General features: G+C 41.5%; 1 protein-coding gene across 2 annotated transcripts; it reads left to right on the forward strand.

Moving 5' to 3' along the window:
* The first annotated feature begins 543 nt into the window (after nt 1–543).
* LOC119290851 (serine/arginine repetitive matrix protein 1-like) lies at nt 544–10,376 on the forward strand. Of its 2 annotated transcripts, XR_005142068.1 has the most exons (13): nt 544–718; nt 827–916; nt 1,036–1,158; nt 1,793–1,960; nt 4,826–4,912; nt 5,052–5,176; nt 6,526–7,140; nt 7,215–7,328; nt 7,417–7,524; nt 7,623–7,706; nt 7,796–7,924; nt 8,304–9,409; nt 10,072–10,376. XR_005142068.1 is itself a non-coding variant. In XM_037569505.1 (12 exons), exons 1-12 carry the CDS (start codon nt 698–700, stop codon nt 9,118–9,120), a joined length of 2,481 nt encoding a protein of 826 aa, XP_037425402.1. In that variant the 5' UTR covers nt 544–697; the 3' UTR covers nt 9,121–9,477. The 2 variants fall into 2 exon arrangements, 1 of the variants encoding a protein (XP_037425402.1); XM_037569505.1 differs by lacking the exon at nt 10,072–10,376 and having other exon boundaries at nt 8,304–9,477.

Genomic DNA, 10,376 nt, shown 5'->3' on the forward strand with positions numbered 1-10,376 from the left:
GAAGTATTTCAAGAAACGTTGAAGGGTCATCGAGGTCCAAGGTTTATCTCATTGTAGTGGTAAGAGGGGGTTATGTGTTAATTTGGGCTAAGTGTCTTGTCAATAATCCGACCTTTCATTTCCATCGCTGTTGATCCCTGACTAACGATGTTAGTTTACAGACTATGGATACTTCGTCTACATTTTGTACTTAAGGTTAGAGTTAGATTGACAACAAGACTTCCTACGGCAAAGTAAATATTAACAACAAGAATTGTCTTTTTTTTTTAGAATTATTAAAAGAAAAGAGAATCATGATATTCTTTTTTAGGAACAGATTTCTTTTTGAGGGTATTTTTAGGAACAGCTTATTTTGAGGGAATTTTTAGGAGCAGTTTTTTCTTTGAGGATTTTTTTTTGGGAATAGATATTTTTTGAGAGAATTTTAGGAACACATGAATCGTGATTTTTTTTTTGAGTAGACATGAATCGTGATGTAGACGTATTACGAGTGAACAGACTCGAAAGCCTACAGACCGGTGGGCTTGGCCCAGGCAGCTGAGGCAGGCGACTGTTTTTGGATCGGGCTATTGCCTCTTCTTCTCCCCTGCAACCCCCAACTCGTCGTCGTCTTCCCAAGGCTCCAACCCTAGCCACCCTTCCTCGCAATCCTTCCCCCAAGCCGGCGGCGGCCCCGGCGGCCGCACCATCTGTGAAAATGTCGGGAGGCTTCTTCCGGGTAAGCGGCTACGGTTCTCCGCATTGATTTAGTTCGCCAACCTCGCTTCGTTTTTCCGGTTCGTCGGATCTGTGTCAGGTGCGCTGATTCGCCGTGCTTTTTTTGCAGGGGACGTCGGCCGACCAGGATACCAGATTCTCCAACAAGCATGCCAAGCTGCTCAAGACGCAGAAGTTCGCGTCCGAGCTTGACCATCAGGTTAGCTTTTTCGTTCTCGCCCTATGCCTCCATTGGGTTCTAGCGGATGAGCGTCCAGAGGTGGACTATCTGCCGTGGGTTCAAGTTAAACTCTAATTTGTTTCTTTCCTTGGGTTTAGGTGGACATGTCAAAGGTGAAGATGGACGTGATGAAGCCGTGGATTGCCACACGGGTCACCGAGCTTCTTGGGTTCGAGGACGAAGTGCTTATCAACTTCATCTACGGCCTGCTCGATGCGAAGGTGAGGTTTCTGAAGATATACTTCTTTAACATGAGCAATGGCGCTTGCATCTTATGGCCTCGTTGAACAAACACAGATGGATTTTCTGATTGAAGATATGCCTACCAATTAATTAAAAACGAAACTCTGTATTCTATATTCATGTAAAGCATCTCTGGATATATTGGATTTCGTCCATTCAGCTTTAAGGTTGTAAGCTACGAACCCAATTATCTTCATGGTGTAGCTCAGGAGTCAGGAATGAAAACTGAAATCATACACATGTAATTCAGGAACTAAGTTTAAAGTCTCGCATAGGCTTGTTTGGATAGTGTAAGATAGGTAATCACAGCCATCTTGTGGAGCTAAACCACAACATTTTCCAATTTGCTAAATACCAATTTAATTAGCTCACCAGAACTTCTTGTGAACTTGTGAAACAAGTATGGGTTGTACCTGTAAAAGTTAATCATTATCATACTAGTGCTTTTTTCTGGCCATGTCATCGAATTATTTGTTGCCTGGATATGATTTTGTTGGATCAGTCAGCCCAAACGTAGGTGCTATAGTTGTCTAATGATTAAATTAGTTCTGTGCGGCTGATAATAAATAGTAGGAGCTCAGGAGCTTTATAAGGTTTTTGTTTGTTTTGCAGGAGGTGGACGGGAAGTACATACAGATCCAGCTGACAGGGTTCATGGAGAAGAATACAATAAAATTCATGAGGGAGCTGTGGAGCCTCCTTCTCAGTGCGCAGCAGAATGCCAGTGGTGTGCCCCAGCAATTTTTGGATGCAAAGGAGGCTGAGATTCAGCAGAGAAAGGTTTGCATAAATACATCAATTTATTAGTATTATAGCAATATTTCTATGACACACGTCAGTCATGTTGTTCTGAGTTAACTCATAATAAGCTAGAATACATACATAAGACATCAAACTAGCATGGCCTTACAATGACCTAGAATCAGTTCTGTTTAGTTGATCGCGTGGTCGGTATTTGGCTTCCAATAAAAATGCCAACTAGGTGTGATTTGTTGCGCTACTAGTTAGTATGTCGGTACTGCAGCAGCTCAAGTCGTCCTTTTGACTATAATCTTTCAGTTGACCACCGTAAGTCGGTATTGAGTGGAAGCATGCTCCATTTCAATCTAAGTTTTTTTTTTGAGCTACCTCCTTTTATTTACGGTAATTATCATTTATTTGAATCTAAAATGTACGAATTGGGTTAAATGCTGCAAACCATCTTAGCCATCCAATCTTATTAAGTTGTATATATTCAAATTATGTCTTAACTGTAAATTTAATCCTTTAATAAGAACTTGTACTGTATTAATTATCCTTACAACTCCTCTTTTCAAATTACGAGGAGTTGCACAACATATTTCACATATCCTTAACCATGATGCTATGATTGCTGAATTTGTTTGACTCTCCATACGATCTACTGTTACAACATATTCCGGTTCTTGTATCGTTCTTGTATGTCTGTAAGATTGTATTAAGTTCATTAAAGTGAATCCAAAAAAAAAATCCAGCCTGGAAGTTCTAAAACGGGTGGCATTATAGTTTGGGAACCATGCGTTGAACGTGATCTTTGCTGGTAACTTTATTTTTATGATATATTTAGATTTTTTTGAGTTATTCTTTCTTTTAAAAAAGCCTATAATGTTAGGAACCTTGGTTCAGAGTGGGATAATTTTGGCAGGGTAAGGGTTACAAGATCTGTACTGACCGTCAACAACCGGTGACAGGCAAGGATGTCAAAAAAGTTTGAGCTCGTCACAATATTCGAGCTTGGCTCGTTTTGGGTTCGGCTCGAAGCCTAAACAAGCCGAGCTCAAGATTGACCTTATGCTCGTGAGCCTGGGAAGCTTGGTTCGAAAATGCTCGATAAGGCTCGGTATAATACTACCATGCAGCCCACCTGATAAATATTAACTCTTTACAACAACAACAACAACAACAAAGCCTTTCGTCCCAAACAAGTTGGGGTAGGCTAGAGCTGAAACCCATAAAATCTCATAACCAACTCATGGTTCTGACACATGGATAGCTCCACGCACCCCTCTCCATGGCTAGTTCTTTGGTGATATTCTAGTCTTCAGATCTCTCTTTACGGACTACTCCCATGTCAAGTTTGGTCTACCCCGACCTCTCTTGACATTATCAGCACGCTTTAGCCGCCCGCTGTGCACTGGGGCTTCTGGAGGCCTGCGCTGAATATGCCCAAACCATCTCAGATGATGTTGGACAAGCTTCTCTTCAATCGGTCCTTCTGTACGTAGGTGTGGCCCAAATATCTCCAAGCCCAATAATCAAATCATCAGAATGTGAGCAATTCACAAGAAGCTTAGCCTAGTCTGGTAAGAGAAAAGCTGCGCGTAGCAATGACTGGAGGGCCGAAGAACATTCATGGCCCTATAGCTATACTTGTGCATCAACCCATCTCTTATTAGTCCATGTAACAAACAGTAGGGCTGAGTAGATTAGTACCACCTCACCTATTGTAGAAGAGTGGGGTTGGAGGACTATCTATAAAAGAGTGGCTTGATAAGGCATGCGACAGTCGATGCCTATTGCCTAGCGTGTTGGCAATATGATAAAAATTAATAATATTACTCAAGAGTTTTCGTGAGCCCTAATGATCTGGGATCGAACTGTTTCTAGCTTTTGGCAAAGCCGAACTCGAGCCGTTATGTCGATAGGCCGTGCTCTAGGCATATTTGGGCTGAGGATTGAATTGAGCTCAAGCCGAGCCAAGGTATATTTCCTTCAGCTCAGCTCGTTTAGAGCCGTAGTTCCAGGGCTCGTGCCTGATGTGCAAGGGTTGCTGTAAGGCTTAGATAACTTGTGATCGTTATATCATTTGATTAAAACAATACATGCTTCTCCTATATAATACTCCCTCCGTCCTAGAATAAGTGTCTTAACTTTGTACTAAGTTTAGTATAAAGTTATACTAAGGTTGAGACACTTATTTTGGGACAGAGGGAGTATAAGAGAATTGACTTGATCCACAAGTAGGATTTGAACCAGAATTGCAATGTTAACTACCTAAAACATGTCTTTTCTATCCGGATTAAGCTCTCCTAAACTAAAAGAAACTCCTAACTAGAGATAACTCAATTTCCTAGTGTCTCCATGATTGCACCCAATGCCTGCCTTGAAGGTGCACTGTGCTTCCTCGATCCCTTGTATGTGCCAAATCTGGATTCCTCTCCTATGATATGTGTACATTTGGAGTTCTCCATACGCCTGGCCACCTACTCCATGTCAAGGATTGCTTGTATGTCTGCTGACAATACAAGGCTTGCGTGCGAATCTAATATAGCATTTCCTCTTTTTTGCTCTCGTTTATGTCTACTGTAGCAAACATGTATCATTATGGTTGAAGCTGCAGACGACCTTGTTTTATGTTTTTTCTCGGACGTTGCCCATAGAACACTATTTAATTAGTGTTGTGGCTAGTTTGTAACACTAGTCAAAGGTTGTATGGGTTGGTAGACTTCATTACATTTCTTTTATATGTGATTTTTTGAAAACATCATACTTCACTCTTGCCTTTAGTACTTCCTGTCTATTCAGTGAACCTGGTATTTACAGCATATAGAGTTGCTTGTGGAGTTGTGGGATTTAAATTGCAGAAAAGTGAGAGTTTTCTTATTAATCCACCTGTCTTGTGTTTAGGCGGAAGAGGCTAGAATTGCCCAGGAGATCCAGAAGAAGCGAGAGAAAGATGGAAGGGACACAGAACTAGCTAAACACAAAATGATGGTGAGTTAATTCCTTCTGACCAGTTTCCTTATATCACTGATTTAATGGTTATCCTGTGACCTCTTGTGTTTCTGATGACACTCAGATAGCTTCTCCGATTATTTCGGTTCATATCGTTCTTTACCTCCAACTACTGTAGGCCGGGGATACTGGTAATTCAAGATTTCATGGTGATTCACTTGGCTCTGCTTTAAACAATCCCAATGTTGATGCTGAGAAAGAAAAGGAACTGGACTTGAAGCATAGCTCGAGAACAAAGAGCCGGTTAGTTGTTAACTTTGACTATTTAGTGCATTCTATCAGATCAGATAATATTCGTAGAATGTCCACATTTGAGACCACCTTACTTTTTTGTCAGGAAAAATATATTCATATAATGCACATTATGCACGTCCTTGAGATGAAATTCTTCTCTTATTCTCAGAATCAGACTATTACATCGATGAAGTTCTGTTTTTCTTCTCCAAGAGTTGCCATTATTTGTTCTTCGTTGTTTTTGTTCCGCTTACAGCACTTCATCTCTTCCTCCAATTAACTATTATCATGTTCTGGTGATGACCTCAACAGCTGTGAAGGAAAAAAAAAATCCTGCCACAATTAGGCAGTGCGAGATGGGCAAACTCAATTCCATTCTTTCATTTAGTTAACTATTTGTTTGGGATCCTTAATGAAGTCTTTAATTTCTGCATAAGAACAACACCAACAATACTTGGGAATAAGTGCATTCTTCATCTATGCCCTACACAACTATAGCGATAAGATTAATTTGCAGTATCTTTCCAGTGTTTTTTTTTTTACTTTTGCAGAATGTACTTCTATGTGTTGCTTCTATTCTCTTCTTTGAGCTCGTTGTCTGTTATCTGGTGGCCCTTGGTTGTGTTTTAGCAAGCAATTCTTCCACGCATGAGTTTTTATCATTGTTCATTGCATTTTAAATTTTCAGTAAGCTCATCAAGAATGCCTATATCCGAACCCTTCCTTGTTTTGTCATGTTCTTCATGGAAGATCATTTTCAGCCTTTGAAATGTGCACCATCTTTTTGAAAGAAACTTGTAATTTGAGCCCGTGTGTACTTAAACTCAGGTGGTGGGAATGTACATCATTCCCCATGTTTGTAATGTTTTGTGCATATTTCCTACAGGTTTGTGTCTTCTTTTGACTATACTTATCTTCCTTGCATGTTAGGTTTCTAATGTACCCAAAGGACTGTTCTTTGTAGGCATTTGCATTTCACATCTTTTCGAAAGAATTAAACAGTATGGTCCTGTAGAGCAGTGTGTGACCTAATTAACGAGGAATGAACAAAGCATCTTTGTGTGACCTGATCAGTAGTCATTTAATCTTGATTTGTGTTAGCTAGTGTTGGCATGTGTATTGTCAGCAGTCCTATGTATGGTCCTGTAAAGCAGTGTGTGACCTAATTTGAGGAATGAACAAGGCATCTTTGTGCGACCTGATCAGTAGTCGTTTAATCTTGATTTGTGTTAGCTTCTGTTGGCATGTGTATTGTCAGCAGTCCTATGTATTACTTGTTACACAACAATAAGTAAGTTTTCTCTGTCTCGACTGTAATCATTGCTTATAGGCAGTCTTATTCTCTTTTTTATCTGCAGGGAACATCGAAGACCTAGGAGCACATCTTTGTCGCCCCGTGGTAGGCAACGGTCTATTTCTCCAAGGAGGCGCTCTCCATCCCCTTCCAGACAAAGATCATTGCGACGTTCAGCTTCACCTAGACGTTCTGTTTCCCCCCGAAGGCATTCCCCAAGAATTGCTCCTTCAGTGTCTAGGCGGAGGTCACCGTATTCCAGGAGATCACCTTCGGTACCTAGATCGCCATCACCTCGGCGGAGATTTCCCATTAGGAGAAGATCTCCACCACCTGGGCGACGTAGATCACCATCTCCTTATCGTCGTCGGTCCCCAGCTCGCGCACCTAGAAGATCACCATCTCCTGCGCGTCGCAGATCACCTCCTCGACATAGATTACCAGCAGATAGACACCGGTCCCCATCTCCAGGAAGGCGCAGGCCACGGTCCCCATCACCTGTAAGACGCAGGCCACGGTCCCCATCACCTAGAAGACATAGGCCACGTTCTCCAGGAAGACGACAGTCCCTGTCACCTCACCGCTCACCGCAGTTGAGGTCACCAAAACGCCAGAGAAAATCCCCAATTTCAATTAGGACGCTTTCTGCAAATCGTCCAGTCTCTCCACAGCGGAGGAGGTAATGCTGCTCTCTTATTTTCTTTGCACCCGATGTTTTGCTGCATGGATTTACACTTGTGCTGGAATTTACAGGAGTAGCAGTCCACACAGCAGGAGTCCAAATCGCTCACGTAGGAGTTTGAGCAGGGACGCAGAAAAGGGAACAAACGGTGCACCCTCCACTAAAGGCAGGGATCTGGCTCAAAGGTAATACTACAGTATGCATGATGAATGCAGACATATTTTGTTGTTGTTATTCAGGGAAGTCATTGTCTTACTCCCAGTATTGCCTCAGGAACCAAGAAAGGAGTGGCCGAGAGTCACCGGATTTTGAACACCGTAGGCTCACAAAATCCTTGAGGTCTCCTACTAATGATGCAGAAAGAGACTCCACACGTGGCAGGTGTGTACTTGTCTATGTTGGTTTGTAATTCTATTTATTTTATTTTCCACTAACAGTGTCCAAACTGGGATGCTAACTTTCTGACCTTATTTTGGCAGTCCTTTGAAGGACACTGGAAAACATATGCCCAGTCAGGACAGCACAAATACCAGTGGAGATGAGGAAGAAGGCGGGCGTGCAAGGTTGGAATCTGTTCTTTCATGTCTTGTGTCTTCGTAAAAGTATCATTTGCCTCGCTGTCTATATATACTTTTCTTTTGTTTACATTCAGGGAGAATGCACGGAAGGCCAATTCATCACGCAGGATATCCAAGGATTTCTCGTCTGATCTGCAACTAAAGGAAGTCAACGTTGATAACTCAATCCCTGGAGAAAAACCCTCTTCCAGATCAAGACAGGAGTATGTTCCTCTACTTATCCCCTGCTTGAGATTGCTTGTAGTGCTTGATTGGACATCTCCTTACAGTGTCCTAGTTTTTATGCATTAAGAAAACACTATTGCTCTTTTGACATGCTATGGTTCAATGCTCTTTCCTTTCTTATTTAGACACTGAATATTGGGTTACAAATTTGCACTATTATCATCAGACACCATGTGTACTTGCTATATTATGCATGATAAACTTCCACTTGAAAAGATTTCCTGCATGTATCAACGTCTGAACTTTTTGTAGGAGTAATTATGATGATGTCAGTCGGTAAAACCTGTCAGAAGCATCTCCTCAGCAGCATGCATCCTTTCTTTCGGTAATAATCTAACAGTTTCTTTTTAATTCTAGTGGCGGCAAGGATGTCCCCAAGAAATATGATGATCAGCTATCAGATTCATCAGAAGATGCGCTTGATGGTAGAAGAATGAGACGCCAGGGTGATTCCCCTGACGATTCTCGTGTGAAACGGCAGTCCCCTAGTAGAGCTGGCGACTCTTATCCAAAGGATGGGATTAACATTGATCGTGCCAAAACGGATTCACTTGGTGCTTCTTATGATGCTATTGCAGCGAAGAAATACTCTGGTAAAGTTGATGAAGCTTCCCAATCAGATGGTGGAAGTCCTCTTCAAAAAGCTAAGAAAAGGACACATGATAGTAAACACATTGATCGTCGCAGTTCGGGCTCAGAAGAATCTGAGAAACACAGATCCCAGTCCGAGAAGCGAAGACATAAAAAGGGTCACAAGCACAAGAAGCATTATGATGATAGTTCTGATTCTGATTCTGACTCAGATGACAAGGAGTCCAAGAGGAGGAGGCGAGAAGAGAAAAAGCTGCGAAAAGAGGAAAGGCGCCTTAGACGTGAAGAACGGCACCGCAGAAGGGCGGACCGTCATGCCAGTAAACAGAGATTGAAGTATGCTGGTTCTCCCCTGTCAGACCTTGAGAAGGATCGTCAATCTGGCTCAGATGCTGATGTAGGGAAGAAAGGTTCATACACTCCGAGAGAAGAACCTGACCCAAACAAACTTGAAATTGAGCTTCGACAGAGGGCCCTTGAATCTCTTGCAAAGAAATCAAAGCATGTTGTTACTCCGTCTTCAGATGTCGAGAAGGACCGTGAATCTGACACGGATGCTGATGTTAGGAAGAGAGTTTCATAGGCTGGCTGAGAAGAATCTGATAAAAATAAACTTGAAGAGTTGAGCTTCGGGAGAAGACCCGTGAAACTATACAGATCAAAGAAAGCTGCCAATCACTAGGCTGGGGAATTTCTCGCAATGCATTTACACGTTTCTATTTTTCAAGAGCATATCTATATGTTATTGAAGTGTGCTCATATGATACCTGTTTAATGTTCTGTATGTTTATGTGGCAGTTGATCTGAGTAATTGACGATTCCTGAGCTGTTTCCTTGTTGCAGCTGCTTTCAGGCTTAGCTGCTTTTATCTGGTAATGTTTGCCTTCACATGTTTGTACGAACCATAACCCCAAGAATGAAATATTTATATTTTGTGATATTGTGCTCCCTTTTGTGTTATTTGAATTGGTACCAAAGTGATATACTTCCAACTTAATAATTCACCATTTGCCAGTTTTTCCTTGAAAAGATGCTTATCAAACCTGGATACTAATGTATATTCTATTTGTAGTTACTGATAAGAACTTAGTGTTGGCTAAATCCTGTTGCCTGATAGATGCTTATCGTATCAAATACTCCCTCCATCCCAAAATAAGTGACTCAACTTTGTACTAGTACTAACTTGCTTATCGTATCAAATACTCCCTCCATCCCAAAATAAGTGACTCAACTTTACACTGACTCAACTTTGTACTAGTACTAACTTTGTTACAAAGTTAGTGTAAAGTTGAGTCACTTATTTTGGGACGTAGGAAGTACCTCGTAGTAGACATGTGCCAGTGCCAAAGATACAAGCAAAAGGATGTAGATAATTTTATTTAATGGCCATAGTTCTTGCAATGAAGATTGAGGAAGTTTTAGTGTTTGCATGAACATGCCTTTTGATGGTAGCACGCCTGTTTAGCAGTACCACCGCACACTTGATTTATGTAAACTGTGTCATTTTGTTCATTTAAATTTGGATTGTTGGCAGATTAGGACCATGTGAACAAGGTTTTTATGTACCAGAGATTTAACAGCACCTCAGCGACAACCAGCTGGTTGCACCTTTGATGATTGTGAAACTCCCCTAAAGTGCTCCTGTTTCGTTTTGGTTGCTGCTCCTTAGAATGAGGTTTGTGCAGTATGTTCTTTTTTTTGTGTGTGTGGCTATGTCCTGATGAAGCAAATGAAATTTCTTGTAAGTATTTGAAGGTTGCTAACTTCACACAGAATGCCCATGAGTATTCTACTGTTGAATGAACATGAGTTGCTGATTATTTTGTGGTTCCTAGCATT

This window comes from Triticum dicoccoides, chromosome 4B (assembly GCF_002162155.2).
Source record: "Triticum dicoccoides isolate Atlit2015 ecotype Zavitan chromosome 4B, WEW_v2.0, whole genome shotgun sequence".
Lineage (NCBI taxonomy): Eukaryota > Viridiplantae > Streptophyta > Magnoliopsida > Poales > Poaceae > Triticum > Triticum dicoccoides.

Coding starts and splice junctions, on each gene's coding strand:
- LOC119290851 (XM_037569505.1), top strand. CDS start 698: ATGTCGGGAGGCTTCTTCCGG. Junction 7,329..7,416: donor GGCAGGGATCTGGCTCAAAG/GTAATACTACAG, acceptor GTATTGCCTCAG/GAACCAAGAAAGGAGTGGCC. Junction 7,707..7,795: donor GAAGAAGGCGGGCGTGCAAG/GTTGGAATCTGT, acceptor GTTTACATTCAG/GGAGAATGCACGGAAGGCCA.